Raw genomic sequence first — 20434 nt, 5'->3', positions numbered from 1 at the left:
TGGGAGGCTAAGGCAGGTGGATCATTTGAGGTCAGGAGTTCGAGACCAGCCTGAGCAACATGGTGAAACCCTGTCTCTACTAAAATACAAAAAAAAAAAAAAAATTAGCTGGGTGTGGTGGCGCGTGCCTATAATCCCAGCTACTCAGGAGGCTGAGGCAGGAGAATCACTTGAACCCAGGGGCAGAGGTTGCAGTGAACCAAGATCACACCACTGCACTCCAGCCTGGGCAACAGAGTGAGACTCCATCTTAAAAAAAAAAAAAAGATATACTGAAGTACTTTGTCATAGGTGATTAGTCATTCACATTCCTTCTTTCATTCATTCAGTAATATTGGTTGAGCTGAGGGTGGAAAGTAAATGAAGAAGCAGGAAGGTTATTCTAATTGTAGAGTGAAGTCTAAGGGTTCAGAGCCAAGTGGATGGATTGTCTCTTACTGCATGAGAAGGAATTATGAAAAGACAGTTATAGGTGAGTGTATAGATTTGATCGTGGAAATTTGAAGGCAAATCCTTCTGATGATTTCTCTTTTCTTCGTGAAGTGATGGGCCTTGGTTCTTTGCAAAATTGAGGATAAAGGAAGAGACTTAAATTAGCCATTGTGGAAGATGGGAAAGAGAGCTATCTAGGAAAACATAGAAGGATTTCTGGCTAGCACTGAGATCCTGATTGAGTAGAAGACCATAAGTTATTATTAGTAGTACCAAGGTCTGCCTTTTTGAGATACTCTCTGCCAGTCTAAGCAGCTTAGGCGTAGGTAATATTGCAGGCCTGGAAATATAGTAAGACTTTAAAGATATTGACATGAGAATGGTAGAAGCACTAGACCACAGGACAGAAGCTGCCTAATGAAAGAAGTGAAAACATCAGGGATGTGAAAAATCTTGTGAAAATGAGCAAGTATAGTAGGAGACAATGAATGAAATAACTGGATGGATTGGAGGCTGTGGGCAGAGACTGAGATACTTGAATTTAATATTTCAGAATTGTGTAGTATTTCTGGAGAGAAGGTCCCAGATACATAAAGTGGACAGCTGGAGTGGAACAAGGTGGTCAAGAATCTGATGGGCTGCTGTGTTGAGATTCTCAGTCTTTATAAATACCAGATCAGGCCAGAGTTATAGTAGAGAAAGAGATTAGGCCAAGTTCCAAGGACTTTAGCTATTGAGGAGGGAATCATTGGGTGCTGTTGAGTGGCAGGAAAAAAGCAGGGGTTGTCAAGGGTGGTAACTGGGGTGGAATAGAAGTAGTTGGGAAACAACACAGGGCAGTGAGGAGAATGCTGACCCTACCTTTCACATTTGTGGAGAGTTAGGAGGATGTCTGCTGAAATAATCTGGTCAAAGATTGAAAGTATTCTAGACGAGTACGTCCAGTAGAACTTTTTACAATACTGCAACTATCTGCGTTCTCTGAGAAGGTAGCCACTAGCCACATGTGGCTACTGAGCATTTGAAGTGTGGCTTAGTGCAGTTGAAGAACTGAATTTTAAATTTTATTTAGTTTTGGTTAAAATTAAATATAAATAGCCATATATGGCTAGCAGCTACCATATTGGACAATCCACCTCTAGATCATTCATTTATTTTACAGCTAAGAAATCCACAAATGTTAAATTTCTCATTGTTGACATGTGATTAGATAGGGGCAAAACTGGAACTAAAAGTGATGATTGTAAAAGCAGAAAGGAAGCACTGAAAACTAAATGTAGAAGAATTTAAAAGACTTAGTAATAAGTTAATTTAGGTATCAAGTTAATAATAATTATTAATACTATTAAAAGTTAATGATAATTCCAAAGGTGCAAGCCAGACAGATTGAGGAGATAGGATGGCTTTAATAATAGACAAGATAGAAATTCGAGGGAAAGGAAGCAGTGGATAAATTCAGTTTTTAACATGTTTGATAAAAGAAGAAATGTTTTAGATTAAGAGAGACCAAGGAGACATAAAAAACTCAAGGCATAGTCTTGGATTGAATTTTGCTTTCAACTGAGGAAATTTGAATATTGACTGAGTATTAGATGATAATAAAGAATTATTAATTTTGTTAGGTGTGATAATGTCATTGTGATTACATAGAAAATATACTTATTTTTTGGAGACATTGGCACTTGGATGTGAAATGCCATGATGTCTATAATGCTCTTTAAAATGTTTTTTTAAAAGGGCAATGGCAGTATGGCAAAATCTTAACATTGATTAAATCTAGGAGCTGGGTATATGAGTACTCATGCTATTCTCTATTTTCTGTTTTTTAATTTAATAAAAAGGTCTATGGTCACTTTATAAATTCAGGAGTATTTCACTTAATTTTCTTAATAGCTGATATTTGTATAGGATTTTATAGGTTTTGGACTTTGTCTTATAGTCCCCCTTCCCATAGTTATACAAGAGAGATATTATCCCTGTTCTATAGATGAAGAGACTGAGACTCGGAGATGTTAAGTATTTGCTTAACAGTAATAATTAACAGGGCTAGACCTAGAATTAAGATTTTCTGGCTTCCATTCTAATTCTTAGTCCATTATATCACAGGAGCTACTTTATCTTATACATAGTATAAATTGTTATCTGAGAAGCTTGAAATTTAAAAAAATAAATGTTTGAAAAATAATTGCCTTTAGCTTTGCCTTATGAGTGGAGAAATCATTCAGATGTCCCCCCAGATGAGCCTCATCTTTGAAACAATGGACCTTTCCCAGGCGTCCGTAAGTTCATAATTTAATACAATAGCAGTTTGTTCATTTCTTCATTCTTTAATTTAGCCAATAAGTATTTTTTATTATATGTCAGAAAATGGGTTAGGCACTGGGAATACAAAGATGAATAAGACACAGTTTATACTTGTTTAGGGAGAATGAGAAGCATGTTAATAAATAATCCCAATACACAGCTACATGTTAGTGCTTTAAGAGTGTGAAGAGGATGGCTGGGCACGGTGGCTCACGCCTGTAATCCCAGCACTTTGGGCAGATCACCTGAGGTGGGAAGCTCAAGACCAGCCTGACCAACATGGAGAAACCCCGTCTCTACTAAAAACACAAAATTAGCCAGGCGTGGTGGTGCATACCTGTAATCCCAGCTACTCGTGAGGCTGTGGCAGGAGAATCGCTTGAACCCAGGAGGCGGAGGTTGCAGTGAGCTGAGATTGGGCCATTGCACTCCAGCCTGGGCAACAAGAGCAAAACTCCGTTTCAAAAAAACAAAAAAAAGTGTGGAGAGGAGTGAGCATCTGTGAGGAGGATGGATAGAGGAGCACCATGGAAGGTAACTGAGTGTTTGGTCTGATTTTGAGGAAGATGTAAGATTTCTCCAGGGAGATTGGATTTGGAAATCCTAGGCGTTTCCAAATCAAGATAATGTTTAAAGATATGGAGCCTTTACATGTCTGGGGAACTGAACTGCAAATAGTTTTCTGTATGGGGAACGTCTAGACTGTGTGAAGCTCTGTGAGGCAGATGGGAGCTAGATTATGAAGGATCTCATAAGTCATCCTAAGAAGTAGTTGATAATTGCCAGGTGCCACTGGTATAAAAGCAACTGTGCAAAAAGAAAATTGTGTCTTTTTTCCCTAGCCTGCCACTGTAAGCCGTTGTGGTATGATTTATTTGGAGCCCTCACAGTTAGGATGGGAACCGCTTGTGTCTTCTTGGTTGAATTCACTGAAAGGACCTCTGTGTGAACCAGAACATCAAGCTCTTCTGAAAGGACTTTTTGCCTGGTTAATACCACCCTCTTTAAAGCAGCGTAAGAAAAAATGCAAGGTAATCCTATACTTCTCTGACCTATTCAAGTTTCTTTGTTTCCATTCAACTTGACTAAGTCTAAAGTCACAGTGGTTGGTAGAATGAATAACTAAAACCAGTTTGTCCTTATGCATTTACTATCCACTGTTGATTTTATATTGCTCAAGTTATAGCCGAATAACTCAGGGGTTGAATTTATTCCTGCTAAACTATTTGTATACAACCATAGTGTCTGAAGCTTTACAAATTCTAATTACTTTTCGTATTTCAAATTATTTTAAGTATGTGCCTGTAAAAACACTTGTATATTTAGTGAGTTTATGAGTTATTTAATATTTAGTATTTTATGAAAAAACTTTACATATTGTATTAGCTTCCCAGGGCTGTCATAACAAATTGCCACAAACTTGATGGCTAAAGCTACAGACACAGTGGCTCACTCCTATAATCCCAGCACACTTTGGGAAGCCGGGGTGGGCAGATCACTTGAAGTCAGGAGTTTGAGACTAGTCTGGCCAATATGGTGAAACCCTGTCTCTACTAAAGGTATAAAAATTAACCAGGCGTGGTGGTGCATGCCTGTAATCCCAGCTACTCAGGAGGCTGAGGCAGGAGAATCACTGGAAGCCAGGAGATGGAGGTTGCAGTGAGCCAGGATCACGCCACTGCACTCCAGCTTGGGCAACAGAGCAAGACTCTGTCTCAAAAAAAACCCCCAAAACCCAGAAAACACCCCAAAACCAGAAATTGATTCTCTCACAGTTCTGGAGACCAGAAGTCCAAAATCAGGATGTTTGTAGGGCTATACTTCCTCAGAAGCTCTAAGGGAGACTCTTTCCTTACCTCCTCCAGATTCTGGTAGCCTCAGGTGTTCCTTTGCTTGTGGCTACACAACTGCAACCTCTTCTTCCATGTTCATATGGCCTTCTTTTTTTTTTTTTTTAATTTTATTTATTTATTTTTGAGACAGAATCTTGCTCTGTCACCCAGGCTGGAGTGCAGTGGTGCGATCTTGGCTCACCGCAACCTCTGTCTCCCAGGTTGAAGCAGTTCTCCAGCCTCAGCCTCCTGAGTAACTGGGATTACAGGCATGTGCCACCACACCCAGCTAATTTTTTTATATTGTTAGTAGAGACAGGATTTCTCCATGTTGGCCAGGCTGGTCTTGAACTCCTGACTTCAGTTGATCCACCCACCTCGGCCTCCCAAAATTCCGGGATTACAGGCATGAGCAATTGCACCTGGCCAATCTTCACACGGCTTTCTACTTCACATGTCTCTTCTCCATGTGACACTTATAAGGACTTAGATGTAGCACCCACCAGATAATCCAGAATGATGTCTTCCTCCTGAGATTTTTAACTTAATTGCTTCTTCGGAGACCTTTTTCCATATAAGATCACATTTATAGGTTCCTCAGATTAGAACATGGAAATATCTTTTTGGGGACCATTGTTCAACCACTACTACCATCACCTACACACACACACACACACATATTAGCTTCTTACATGTAAATAAATATATTGATATAGAGAGGGGAAAAGAGATACTCGGTTTTATCCTAAACTGTTGTTTTAGGGATAGAAAAAAGTGCCATTTAAAAGAAAAAATGAACAATTCCACTTTATGAAGAGTCTGTATAGTGTCTTCATAGAGAAAATAGACAAAGTTCCTTGCAGTTTTAAAGCTCTAATGCTATATGTTGTAAATAATACAAAATAGGCTTCACCTTTCCACATAATGAGTAATGGATTTTCTTCTCATAGTTCATTCTCATCCAGTCAGTCCCCAGACTTTTTTTTTTTTTTTTGAGACTGAATCTCGCTCTGTCACCCAGGCTGGAGTGCAGTGGCACGATCTTGGCTCACTGCAAGCTCCGCCTCCCGGGTTCACGCCATTCTCCTGCCTCAGCCTCCCGAGTAGCTGGGACTACAGGTGCCCGCCACCATGCCCGGCTAATTTTTTGTATTTTTAGTAGAGACAGGGTTTCACCGTGTTAGCCAGGATGGTCTCGATCGCCTGACCTCGTGATCCGCCCACCTTGGCCTCCCAAAGTGCTGGGATTACAGGTGTGAGCCACTTTTTTTTTTTTGAGATAGAGTCTTTGTCTCCCAGGCTGGAGTGCAGTGGCACTCCACCTTTCCTCCACCTTTCAGATTCATGTGATTCTCGTGCCTGAGCCTCCCAGATAACTGGGATTGCAGGCACAATTACAGGTGCACACCACCACACCTGGCTAATTTTTGTATTTTTTTGTAGAGATGAGGTTTTGCTGCATTGGCCAGGCTGGTCTTGAACTCCTGGCCTCAAGCATTCTGCCAACCTCAGCCTCCCAAAGTGCTGGAATTACAGGCATGAGCCACTTGGCCCAGGCTCCAGGATCTATTGATTTTCCCTTCTTGATAATGTTTATACCTGTCTTCTTTCCATCCATGTTTCTGTGGCCACCTCCTCGCCCCACCCTTCCCATTATAGTATCCCAGTTCTGACCATCATCACTTCCTACCTGAATCAGTACAACAGAGCTGCTCTGGTCCAGTCTACATCCTGCTACAGAATGAAGTTTCCAAAACACAAATCCTTTCTGTCTATTCCTTTATTTAAAATCCTCCGTTGGAACTGTCTTCCTCTTGTAATTAAGTCCTGAAAACAGCATATAAAAACCTTTTAGGATCTGACTCTTGTCTATTTCTCAAGCCTATTTTTGGGGCATTCCTCCTTCATACCCTATTTTCATAATCTACAGAATCCCCTTAATAATCTGTGTCTGCTCACATCTCCATTTCTTTGTATACATTCCCCTGCTTTGAATATCCTTCCCTTGTTCACCTGGCAAACTTACATTTTCCTTCTAAATTCGGCTCAGCTATTATTACTTCCTCCAGGAAGCCCTCGTTGATGTATCTCTCTCCCGTTTTCCTCTTTTTGTACTCCTACAATTGTTTATCCCAAGCACTCTAGTAGCTTCCTCCTACCCTGAGACTTTCTCTGTCAATCATTATTATATTATTTTTGTCTATTTAATTTTAATATCACCCATTTTTAGGGATTCTATCTTTTATTTCCATATCTCTTAGCTTGCCACATAGGTATAGTGTGTTTTTCATAAATGTTTGTTGAATAAATAAATGAATGAATGGCTCTTAGAGACTTAGAACATTGTTATTGTTCCTTAGAACATTGTTTATTCTCTTACAGTAGCTAGTTTTCATTTATCAGAGAATTTAGAATATGTTATGTGCAACTGTACAGTTATGTATAATTGTATAATGTAATATGGGAAACTAAAATATTTTAGAAATGTTTTATCATGCCTACTTAAAGTTTTTAAGTTTAAATATTATAAAGACCTTATGAGGCTAGGTGTGGTGGCTCATGCCTGTCATCCCAGCACTTTGGGAGGCTGAGGCAGGAGGATTGCCTGAGTCCAGGAGGTTGAGGCTGCACTGAGCTGTGATCACACCACTGTACTCTAGCCTGGGTAACAGAGTGAGACCCTATCTAAAAAAAAAAAAAAAAAATTAGCCTGGTGGTGTGCACCTATAGTCCTAACTACTTAGGAGGCTGAGGTAGGAGGATCCCTTAAGCCCAGGAGTTGGAGGCTGCAGTGAGCTATGATTGTGCAACTGGACTCCAGCCTGGGTGACAGAGTAAGACCCCATCTCAAAAAAAAAAAAAAAAAAAAGACCTTATTAAAACCATGTATGCCTTTATCAGTTTTTAAAAATAAAATGTTTATCTTCTTATTTTCTAAATAAGATGAAAATTAAGAAAGTTATCTTATTTTCACCTTGCAGGAACTGATTCCTACCAGCAATAGCAATGTGGTTGTATCTCTCACACGCCTCTTTGAAGTGCTACTTTGTAATGTGGTAGAAAATGATCCTACTAGCAAGCACATTCGTGTTTGGATTATGGTTGGTTTTATACTTTATGTAGTTTTAAATTACAGAATAAATTATGCTTCTGGTACATGATGTTTCTATTGAGAAAAACATGATAAGATCCAAAGCTGGTTTTTTTGGTGAGTATTAAAAGAATAGCTTGAGACACTAAAGTTGCCCTGACACCTGGTATTCTGATATTAAAAAGCACTTTAAAGAAATTAAAATGTCAGAAGGAGCCAAAACTATCCTTTTTTTTTTTTTTTTTTTTTAAGACAGCAGAATCTCACTCTCACCTAGGTTGGAATGCAGTGGTGTGATCTCAGCTCACTGTAACCTCCGCCTTTCTCCCCAAGGTTCAAGTGGTTCTCCTGCCTCAGCCTCCCAAGTAGCTGAGATTACAGGTGCCTGCCACTGTGCCTGGCTAATTTTTGTATTTTTAGAAGACACGGAGTTTCACCATCTTGGCCAGGCTGGTCTTGAACTCCTGACCTCGTGATCCAACTGCCTTGGCCTCCCAAAGTGCTGGTATTACTAGTGTGAGCCACTGCGCCTGGCAACTATCCTGTTTGTTTGTTTTTATTGTTTTGTTGTTTGAGACGGAATCTTGCCCTGTTGCCCAGGCTGGAGTGCAGTGATGTGATCTCGGCTCACTGCATCCTCTGCCTCCTGAGTTCAAGCGATTCTCCTGCCCCAGCTTCCTGAGTAAGCTGGAATTACAGGCACATGCCACCAAGCCGTGCTAATTTTTTTAATCTTTAGTAGAGATGGGGTTTCACCATGTTGGCCAGGCTGGTTTCAAACTCCTGACCTCAGGTGATCTGCCCACCTCGGTCTCCCAAAGTGCCAGGATTACAGGCGTGAGCCACCACGCCCAGCCAACTATCCTATTATTTATGAAAGATTACAATTTTATCAACAATGAGATGATGTAATATTAAACAAATTTGGACATTAGGTGAATTAATTTTATTAATTAATTAATGTTAAACCAGCATGTAGACAACGTAAAAGCTAGCTATGAAAGACCAGGAGTAGGCCGGGTGATGTGGCTCATGCCTGTAATCCCAAAACTAGTGTTTTAGCTTTCTTCCATATCTGTCAGTGTTACCGTTTATAAAAGTATCACGGGGGCCGGGCGCGGTGGCTCAAGCCTGTAATCCCAGCACTTTGGGAGGCCGAGACGGGTGGATCACGAGGTCAGGAGATCGAGACCATCCTGGTGAACATGGTGAAACCCCGTCTCTACTAAAAAATACAAAAACTAGCCGGGCGAGGTGGCGGCGCCTGTAGTCCCAGCTACTCGGGAGGCTGAGGCAGGAGAATGGCGTGAACCCGGGAGGCGGAGCTTGCAGTGAGCTGAGATCCGGCCACTGCAACTCCAGCCCGGGAGACAGAGCGAGACTCCATCTCAAAAAAAAAAAAAAAAAAAAAAAAAAAAGTATCACGGGAATAGTTTACCTGTATAACCTTCAAGTTTCATTTTTCCTGAACATTTTATTCTGTTGGTAAACCTAAAACCTAAATGTTTTAAGTGGTTCAGAATCACTTCAAGAGAGTTATATAGATTGATACCTAGGTGAAATTTTTCTCTGAATATATATTTACTTTTGGACTAGATAAGGCATGTACCTAGATAGAGTACAATTCAAAAGGCAAAAGTGGGTTTTCCCCACTTTTCCATAGCAGTCCCCCAGCCGCACTGAAGGCAGCTAATATTACCAGTGCCCTATATAGAATTCTAGAAGTATTTTATGCACACACTCTTTTACATGTATACATTTAAAAATACATTAGCATACATTATGTACTGATTTGCATCATTTCTCCATTGTAATATGTCATTTTCATATTAGTGCTTATAGAGTGACCTTCTTTTTTAACAGCTGTGTGTATTTCAGTGTATTAGAATCCAATTAAGCAGACCATTGTTGAAGAACAATTTGGGTTGCTTTTGATCTTTTGCTATTACAAATAGTGCTGCAGTGAATATTCTTGTACATGTATCATTTTCACAGGTGGAAATATATTTGAGTATAAACTCCCACAAGAGAAATTCCTAGGTTATTTGGGAAGGACATTTTATTTATTTATTTTTATGTTTAAAAATATTTTGTAGAGATGGGGTCTTACTATGTTCCCCAGGCTGGTCTCAAATTCCTGGCCTTAAGCAATCCTTTTACCTTCCAAAGCTTTGGGTTTATAGGTGTGAACCACTCTACCCCGCCAGTATGGGCATTAAAATTTTGATAGAGGCTGGGCGCAGTGTCTCACACCTGTAATCCCAGCACTTTGGGAGGCCAAGGTGGGTGGATCACGAGGTTAGGAGATCGAGACTATCCTCGCTAACATGGTGAAACCCCATGGTCGTGGGCGCCTGTAGTCCCAGCTACTTGGGAGGCTGAGGTAGGAGAATAGCTTGAACCTGGGAAGCAGAGGTTGCAGTGAGCTGAGATCGCACCACTGCACTCCAGCTTGGGTGAGAGAGTGAGACTCCATCTCAAAATAGAAAAAAAAAATTTTTTTTTAAATAGATATTGGGCCAGGCATGGTAACTTATGCCTGTAATCTTAGCACTCTAGGAGGCTGAGGTGGGTGGATTGCCGAGTCTAAGAGTTCAAGACCAGCCTGAGTAACATAGCAAAACCCCATCTCTACTTAAAGAACAAAACAAAAAATTAGTCAGGCTTTGTGGTGTATGTCTGTAGTCCCAGCTACTTGGGAGGCTGAGACACAAGAATCACCTGAACTGGGGAGGTTGAGGTTGCAGTGAGTTGAGATGGTGCCCCTGTTCTCCAGCCTGGGCAACCAGAGTGAGACCCTGTCTCAAAAAAAAAAGAAAGAAAGACATGTATTTTGATAAAAATTGCCAGAGAAATTATTATGTGGCTTAGCGGTGCTCCATTCCACTTTATTTACATTTATGACCTTGTTCAAGTAGGTTGAGCACATCCTAATATATTGAATTTTGGTTACATTTCTTCTAAAATGCCTTTTAAAATAATTGCTATAAGTTAACATTTTTCTCCACCAACAGGCTTGCTTTATATTCTCTTTGATTTGGTCGATTGGAGGAAGTTGTGATACAGATGGCCGTCGTGTTTTTGATGCTTTCATACGATTAATCATACTGGGAAAAGATGAAGAAAACCCAGTGCCAGATTCTGTGGGTAAATGGGAATGCCCATTTGATGAAAAAGGCCTGGTCTATGACTACATGTATGAGGTATGATGTAGCTTGGTATGGTAAGATAAAACACAAAGGCTTGGATCAGCAGACAAAGCTCCTGGGTTTCCATCCTAGAGTTATTTTGACTCCTGTGGTGAGCTTTTTAAGCTCCCTTCTTTTTAGTTTCACCTTCCATAACTTGTTGGCTGTATAAATAAATTTGCTTTAATAAAATTTTTATAATTTCATATTTAAATTAAATTTATTTTTCAATTTTATTAAATAAGTCCCCAAAGCATTTTTTAAACAGCAAGTATTTGAATAATTATTTGATTCACACAAATTTTATTTCATTCTCCATAAGATCTAGATAGAGCATTAGTTGTAATTTCATCTAAATCTCAAGTTTTATGATAAGGAAGTAAACCTAAAAAGGTTAGTGACTAGCAGAGCCAGAACTTGACACAAGTTCTCCTGATAGCGCAGGACCCTTTCCCCAAAACCATACTAACACAGAATTTTAAGAATATGGCCAGAAAGAGAGTTTCATCCTCATTAGCCATAGCAGGAAGTCAATAAAAGTGAAAAAGAGGTGGTAACACAAGAATATTCTTTAAGAATCGAAAATAAATACCAAACTATCCAGCTTAGAGAAGGTAAAGGTCTCTAGGAAGGGGAAAGTGACAGTAGGGAAATGCTGTTTTTCTTAACCTTATACATCTTTTGACTGTAAAATCTGTACATATATGATGTTGATAAAAATAAAAGCTAAAACTTAAAAAAATACAAATATGAATTCCTAAAGAAACATTCACCCAAACTTACAGTTACCATAATTCAAACATATAACATACATGTACAATTTGCTCAAAAATAGGAAAAGATTTTGGGATTCCAGCCACAGCTCTGAAATAGGGTCCTAGGGGGCTACTTTGGCAGGTATTAAAAGTTTTTTTACTTAATAGTGGAAGGGCTGGGGGTCTCCAGGGAGGGGTCAAAACAACCTGGAGAAGAAGATAATGGTTGGGGGTGGAGTGAAGATTGGGAGACACTCAGAGGTGTCAGGACAGCAGTTATTTAGCCAGTGATTCAGAAGAATTTCGGTATCATAACAATTAATACAACTATGCTGATATATATCCTGGTTGTTTCAGTCTGGATCAAAATGCCAAAGAGAATAATGTTAGAGAAACAAATACAGTGGTTTTATGTGATATTTTATTTTTAGTTAGATTATTGCCCATTTATTTTAAAATATAAAAGGTAAAGCCAAAATCCAGGAAATTGTGACTTGAGGTACATTAGAGTGGCTTTCAAATAAATACTTGATGTATGCAGAAGGACATCTTGAAGGCATTTGGGGAATATTGGAGTGTTAAGGAGACATAAAGGCAAAAGTATCTGAAATGTTAGATATGTTGAATATGTGATAATAAAAGTTATATTATGTTTTTCAGGTTATTAAAAAGGAAAATTGAAAATATGTATTTTTTAAATTGAGTGGTGTTTTCATGAATGCTTATTTTATTAATCTGCTTAGGACTTAAAATATGCTATATGTGTTCTTTTATATGAATATAATATTTCATTAAAAGGGGGACGACTAAAGTTTTTAAAAGCTAATTTAATAGTATAAGTGTTGAAAAGAGCCTTTCAGATACGGCAAGTACATGGTTTTAATACTTTAAAACTTATATTTTCTTGTAGTTGAAAAACAAAGGTCGCTGGGTCCATTGGAATGAATTAATTAAAAATACTAATTTAGGAGATAAACAAATCAAGATTCAAGACATCATAGTCCCTACGATGGACACAATTAGATATACGTTTCTAATGGATTTGAGTATTACCTATGCAAAGTAAGGAACTCTGCTATAAACAAGCATTTTGAATGTAAAAGTACCATTTTAATAGGATTATGGCAAATTTTGAAGTATTTAAGATCATCCTTTTTCAGATAACTGAAATCCTGGGGGACTTGTTGACATGTTGAAAGTGACATCTGTTGCTATTGGCAAACCTGGAATGCACATTTCCCATTGCCCACTCCAAAGCCCTTGCCATCATACCTTGCTGCCTCATAAGTCACCTTACATTTTTGATTTGTAACAGCACACTGAAAGTCTGCTGTAGTGTTACTGTTAAAAAGGTATGCAGTCTACTTAAAGATTCAGTGTACTCCTGAGACATCAAAGTAACCATGATCCACGTTCTCCTATTACATTTAGCATTTTCATGTATGTTCTATGCTAGTTCTGGATTCTATAACTTAAGATGAATATTAAAAACTCAGAAGAGTCCATCAAAAATAAAGACACATGAAGCTGATCAAAAGCCTAGATATGTACTGTTTGCATATCCATACCGACTTTCTTAATAACATTTAATAGTTACTTTTCTTTTAAAACACAAGGCATAATTTATAATTCATACTATTTAAACTAAACAAGTTTATGTAATCATAAATGTCATTTTTTGATAAAGAACCTGTTTCTGAATGCATTCTGTAACCAATTTTACCTTGTTTTTTTTAAAAAAAGGAAAAATAGCTTATGAGGGAAAATTAGTTTACCCCTACTTTGTGTCCGTAGTTGCATTTCTGCATTTAGAAGCTAAGCAAGGAAGACAGTTGCCAATTCTGTGACATTTCTAGTATAGCAGTTCTTTTTTTTTTTTTTTTTTTTAGACAGGGTCTCACTCTATCACCCAGTCGGGAGTACAGAGGTGCAATCACGGCTCACTGCAGTCTTGACTTCCTAGGCTCTAGCGATCCTCCCACCTCAGCCTCTCAAGTAGCTGGGACTATAAGCATGCACCACTATGCCTGGCTTTTTTTTTTTTTTTTTTTTTTTTTTTTTTTTTGGTAGAGACAGGTTGCCCAGACTCATCTTGAACACCTGAGCTCAAGCAAACCACCCGCTTCAGCCTCTCAAAGTGCTAGGATTACAGGTGTCAGCCACCGTGCCTGGCAATACAGTTCTTTTGTGCCAAGAACCATTTGTCAGAATAATACTTTTAAATAAATAAGTACAAATAGAATTATAAAGTAAACCATATATATACATTTATTTATTTATTTATTTATTTATTTATTATTTATTTAAGACAGAGTCACTTGCACTCTGTCTCCCAGGCTGGAATGCAGTGGCGTGATCTCTGCTCACTGCAACCTCTGCCTCCTGGGTTCAAATACTTCTCCTACCTCAGCTTCCGGAGTAGCTGGGATTACAGGCACCTGCCACCACGCCCGGCTAATTTTTTGTATTAAAAATACAAAAAGTAGAGTCGGAGGTTCACCATGTTGGCCAGGCTGGTCTTGAACTCCTGGCCTCAAGTGATCCACCCACCTTGGCCTCCCAAAGTGCTGGGATTACAGGCTTGAGCCACTGTGCCCAGCCTGTTTTTTTTCTTTTTGTATTGAAATACATTTATTAAAATATTGAACATATTTGGGCTGTAGTAGTAAATATATATGTTTATCAACACATTAAATAACAAGATCTGTCAGTGGATCTGATGACTATAATACCTTTGAAGAAGGAATGGGCATGAGTGATATTTTTGAGATACTGTAAGAATTGTAATGTGTAGGATAATAGCTATGATTTCTACTGGTGACAAAGACACAGGTACTACTCATACAATTGCTACATTTTAGTTACAGGATAGCAAAAGTAAAGGTATAAATTTTTTGTCATTCAAGTTCACAGATTCTCTGAATTCTACGAATGTTTTTAGTTGGTTCATGGACCCCAAGTTAAGAACAGAAATTTATTAGTATTATTTTAATAAATAGATTTTCATAGAGCTAGTGTTAGACTGGAACATGTAGATGAATTCTCAGGGGTCACTCTAGTTCTAAAAGAACTTTAATTTTGTGATCATATTTCAGTAACAATTTTCAAAATTAATACTGGCATAGTTTGGCTCACTTAGATGACCCCTTAGAACTGAATATGGCTACTACTCAGTTTCAGTGCCTTTCTGTTTGTCTTTTTTTTTTTTTTTTTTTTTTGTTAGACAGAGTTTCACTCTTATTGCCCAGGCCGGAGTGCAATGGCACAATCTCAGCTCCCCGTAACCTCTGCCTCCCAGGTTCAAGTGATTCTCCTGCCTCAGCCTCCCAAGTAGCTGGGATTACAGGCATTTGCCACCATGCCTGGTTGATTTTGTATTTTTAATAGAAATGGGGTTTCTCCATTGTTGGTCAGGCTGGTCTCGAACTCCTGACCTCAGGTAATCTGCCTGCCTCAGCCTCCCGAAGTGCTGTGATTACAGGCATGAGCCACCGTGCCCGGCCTGTGTTTGTCTTTATGTATTGTGTATTAACAAGTTATCACTCAAAATGATAGTATTTTATTTTTAATGCAGCATTTCTCAAACTGGGATTGTCCAGAGTTTTGTGAACATAAACTCATATGACTACTTTTCCCCTTAAAATTAGTTGTGATCACTTAAGAATGGGAAACCTTGCTTGAAGCCTCACTGAATGGGGAATTCCTTAGTGTTTGCTTTTAGACAAATATTTTCAGTTAGTAATTGAATTCATTTAAAAATGCTATTAACAGTATACATATACATAACTGTTAGCTTTAGAATTCACTGTCATTCCATCTCTCACAAAACCTTTGGCTATTGAGATCACTGGGAAACAGCTTACAGCTGTCTTACTGTCATCCCCTTGTTATTCACATGCTGCCCCCATGTCTCTACAGTAAAAGGACAAATACAGCTCTTTTCTGAAGAGACAGATTTTGACTTTCTGCTCTGAAAAGTTAAGCATATTATTACTTGTTTCGTAAGTGTTTTGTATAAGTGACATTACATCTATTCAAATAAGAGTTTATTACTATTAAAGTAATAAACTTTAATAGTAGCCACAAGGCCAGGCCCAGTGGCTCCTGTCTGTAATCCCAGTGCTTTGGGAGACTGGGATGAGAGGATCACTTGAGGCCAAGAGTTTGAGACCAGCATGGGCAACATAGCCAGGCCCTGTCTCTTCAAAACATTAAAAGTTAAAAAAAAAAAATTAGCCTGGTGTGGTGACATGCCACCTATAGTACTAGCTACTTGGGAAGCCGAGGCAGGAGGATCACTCGAGCCCAGAAGTTTGAGGCTGCAGTGAGCTATGATTGTGCCACAGAGTGAGACTTTATCTCAAAAAATAAAAATAGATCAGGCATGGTGACTCATGCCTGTAATCCCAGCACTTTGGCAGGTGGATTACTTGAGGTCAGGAGTTGGAGACCAGCCTGGCCAACAGAGTGAAACCCGTCTCTACTAAAAATACAAAAATTAGCTGGATGTGGTGGTGCACACCTATAGTCCCAGCTACTTGGAAGGCTGAGGCAGGGGGATTGCTTGAACCTGGGAGGTGGGGGTTGCAGTGACCCAAGATCACGCCACTGCACTCCAGCCTGGGGAACTAAGTGCAACTCTGTCTCAAAAATAAAATAAAATAAAATAAAAAGATACAAAATAAAGTCTCCGCAACATTATGTAAAAATGTATGCCAATCATTACTTTTATCTGTCTCTCATGAAATAATAACTATAGGTAAAAAATGAGTTTTTAATGAAGATGATTTGATTCTTATGTAAGCTTTTAACTACCACCTCCTTTAGTAGAAATGTATTCTGACTTTTTTCCATTTTGAATAATATATTCATTGTTTTCATTAAGGCCACTCCTTTTTGTGGGTCCAACGGGTACAGGAAAATCTGTGTATGTGAAGGATAAGCTAATGAATCACTTGGAAAAGGACAAATACTTTCCTTTTTATGTTAACTTATCTGCACGGACCAGTGCCAATCAGGTTCAGGTTAGTTTAAAGACAGAAACGTGGGTCTGTCATTAATATTTTGTCTTATTTGCTCAGTATTTAAAATTGTACATTAAATAAGCAACTGTGTAAATCTATGAATTTAAATAAAACTTTCAAATGTTTGAGGAATTACAAGTTTTTGAAATTAATGAGAAAAGTTTCAGAGGACATTTTTACATTAATAGTGGGTTATTGAGCTTTATTACCTGTTTGTTTGGTTTTTTTTTGTTTTGTTTTTGTTTTTGTTTCTGTTTTTTAGCCTGAGAAGAAGCAACAATTGATTTCTTAACTGGTGAAAGGAGTATAAAAGACACACACACACACACACAGGGCGGGGCGGGGGTGGGGAGATCCAGGGAGAAATGAGAGAACTTTGAATTGTTCTCTCAAGACCCTCCTGGATGGGCCTTAGGGGCATTTGCTGCTCTCTGGACCTTTCATACCATGGGCCTGTGACAGGAACCACGTGAGTGCATCCCACCCTTTGCCTTCAAATGTGTCAAGGTGAAACTACTTCATGAAACCTTTTCTAATTGCCATTTTCATCATCCATTCCTAAATTTATGCCTATCCATTCTCTCCCGGCCTCATTTCTGTTGTTTTAAGTCTATATGCTTCACTGAGCTTCAAAATCTTACAAATTTAGAACACTTACTGTGGAGCTTTATTTGAATGAAAATAATTTCAGTTTATTTTTCCAATGGACAAGTGAGTTCCAAAAGCATTAGAACTATAAGAAAGCATCCACATTTGTTTTAGCTAATAGATACATTCTTGAGTACAGATGGACACAAAGAAGGGAACAACAGAAATCGGGGCCTACTTGAGAGTGGAGCCGGGCAGGAGGGTGAGGATTGAAAAACTGCCTATTGGGTACTATGCTTATTACCTGAGTGATGAAATAATCTGTACACCAAACCCTCGCAACACACAATTACCCATATAACCTGCATGTGTACTCCCTGAACCTAAAATAAAAGTTGGAAAGAAAAATTATTCAGTGAAGAAAAAAATGAAAATATGTTGCTTGTCCAATGAGGAAAATATTGTAGAAATTTTGGTGACATTTGTGGAAATATTGTAGAAACATGCATATACTATACAAATATAATACATAAATATATGTGTGTAACAATTGTGAGTGCATAGGATTTCAATAAATGTTTGAATGATGTTGATTGTGAAGTTTAGTATCACCCTAAATATGAATAAATAAAAACAAACACTATATATAATGCTGCTTGATATGATTTCCCTACAGAAACTTAAACTTTTTTTTTTCTGATGTTAAATATGGTATTTTATGTTAAGTTAATCATTGATAAATTAAGCAAATAGTCATTGTTACTGGTAAAAATCCCATGGATTCTGGCAAAATAGGTTGTTGTACTTGTTGATACTGATTTAACATAAGTATGAAAATAAATTCCTAATTCAGTTATAGGTAAATATACCACTCTTCCTTTATATTTTAGAACATTATCATGGCTAGATTGGATAAAAGACGCAAAGGAGTCTTTGGACCACCTATGGGAAAGAAGTGTATAATTTTTATAGATGATATGAATATGCCTGCATTGGAGAAGTATGGAGCTCAACCTCCTATTGAATTATTACGACAATTTTTTGACTGTGGACATTGGTAACTATTTAATTCGATAAGTTATGCTGAAGTTATATCTCAGTTTTTATTTTAGGTTTTTTAAGTAAAATAATATATTTTTTGAGATATTTAAGGAAAAGAATGATTGCTCAGATTTTCCTGTACATGAAGGCTTTCTAATATCTTTCAAAAAGACTGTTTTAAATTGAGAGGAAGGTACAGATATTTCCTGTATACTCCCTGCCCCCAACACATGCATAGTCTCCTCAATCTCAACAGCCCCACCAAATTGGCACATTTGTTACAATTGATAAGCCTACATTGCTATATCACAATCACCCAAAGTCCATAGTTTACTTTAGGGTTTGCTTTATGTGTTGTACATGCTATGGGTTTGGAGAAATGTATATGATATGTATCCATCATTATAATATCATAGAGAGTATTTTCACTGCTGTAAAGATCCTCTGTTCTCTTTTCATTCCTCCCCCAACTTCAGCCCCTTTGTAAGAGATCCATTGATCTTACTGTCTCTATAGTTTAGCCATTTTCAGAATGTCATATAGTTGGAATAATACAGTATATAGCCTTTTCAGATTAGCTTCTTTCGTTTAGTAATATGCATTTGAGTTTCCTTCATATCTTCTCATGGCTTGATAGCTCATTTCTTTTTAGCACTGAGTAACATTCAATTGTCTGGTTATACCACAATTAATCCATTAACCTACTGAAGGACATCTTGGTTGCTTCCAAGTTTTCAACAATTATGAATAAAGTTGCTGTAAACATTTGTGCACAGGTTTTACATGGACATAAGTTGTCAACTTCTTTGAGTAAATACCAAGGAACACAATTGCTGAACAATGTGGTAAGAATATGTTTAGTTTTGTAACAAACCACCAAACTATCTTCCAAAATAACCATACCATTTGCATTCCCATCAGGAATCAATGAGAGTTAGTGTTGTTCCACGTCTTCTCTGGCATTTGGTATTGTCAGTGTTCTAGATTTTGGCCATTCTAATGAGTGTGTGGTGGTATTTCATTGTTTTAATTTGCATTTCCCTGACATATGGTAAGAAGCATCTTTTAATATGTTTATTTGCCCTCTGTGTATCTTACTTGGTGAGGTGTCTGTTAGGGTCTTTGACCATTTTTAAATTGGGTTGTTTGTTTTATTATCATTTAGTTTTAAGAGTTCTTTGTATATTTTGGATAATAGTCCTTTATCAGATGTGTCATTTGCCATTATTTTCTCCAAGTCAGGCCTGTCTTCTCATTCTCTTGACTTTGTCTTTGGCAGAGCAGAAGTTGTTAATTTTAATGAAGTCCAGTTTTTCCAACCAGTCCGTTGGTGTTGTGTCTGAAAAAGTCATTGCTATACCCAAGTTCAACTAGGTTTACTTTTGCTATCTCCTAGGAGTTTTATAGTATTGCATTTAATATGTAGGCCTGTGATCCATTTTTAGTTAATTGTTGTGAAGGGTGGGTAAAATTGTATATAGGTCAATTTTTTGCGTGTGTGTGTCCAATTGTTTAATAGTATTTGTCTTTTGCTAAAAGACAGGGGTCTTGCTATGTTGTTGAGGCTGTTCTCAAAATTCTAGCTTTGAGCATTCCATCTGCCTTAGCCTCCTGGGTAGGTGGGATTACAGGTATGAGCCACTGTGCCCAGCAACATTTCTTGAAAAGACTATCTTTGCTCCATAATATTGCCTTTGCTCCTTTGTCAAAGATCAGTTGACTATATTTATTGGGTCTATTTCTGGGCTCTCTAATCTGTTCCACTGACCTATTTGTCTGTTCTGTCAGTACCACATTGTCTTGACTGCTGTAGTTTTATAGTAAGCCTTAAAGTTGGGTAGTGTCAGTCCTCTGACTTTGTTCTTCTCTTTCAATAGTGTTGACTAATTTGGGCCTTTTGCCTCTCCATATCAACTTTAGAATCAGTTTCTCAAGATCCAAAAAATAACTTGCTGGGATTTAGATTGGGATTGCATGGAATCTACAAGTCAAGTTTGGAAAGTCTGTCATCTTCATAATATTGTTCTCCTATCCATGAACATGGAATACCTCTCTTTATTTAGTATTTTGATTTAGTTCATCAGGGTTTTATAGTTTTCCTCATGTAGATCTTCTATATATTTTGTTAGATATATCCCTAAGTATTTCATTGGGGGTGGGTGCTAATGTAAATTGTGTT

General features: G+C 38.0%; 1 protein-coding gene across 7 annotated transcripts in view; it reads left to right on the top strand.

Moving 5' to 3' along the window:
- Positions 1-20434, top strand: part of LOC105482662 (dynein axonemal heavy chain 12) — a 234841-nt gene that overhangs the window by 108238 nt on the left and 106169 nt on the right. For all 7 annotated transcript variants that reach the window (XR_011620106.1, XM_011742885.3, XM_011742883.3 and 4 more), the window contains 7 exons: positions 2628-2711; positions 3579-3767; positions 7550-7669; positions 10674-10862; positions 12513-12664; positions 16488-16626; positions 18105-18271. Coding sequence is in view for 6 of the 7 variants with exons in the window: in XM_011742885.3 (XP_011741187.2) it covers positions 2628-2711; positions 3579-3767; positions 7550-7669; positions 10674-10862; positions 12513-12664; positions 16488-16626; positions 18105-18271 (1040 nt within the window). In the remaining variant the exon portion in view is untranslated. The remainder of the gene's footprint in view (positions 1-2627; positions 2712-3578; positions 3768-7549; positions 7670-10673; positions 10863-12512; positions 12665-16487; positions 16627-18104; positions 18272-20434) is intronic.

Source organism: Macaca nemestrina, chromosome 2 (genome assembly GCF_043159975.1).
Source record: "Macaca nemestrina isolate mMacNem1 chromosome 2, mMacNem.hap1, whole genome shotgun sequence".
NCBI lineage: Eukaryota > Metazoa > Chordata > Mammalia > Primates > Cercopithecidae > Macaca > Macaca nemestrina.
This window is presented reverse-complemented; position numbering and strand designations above follow the sequence as displayed.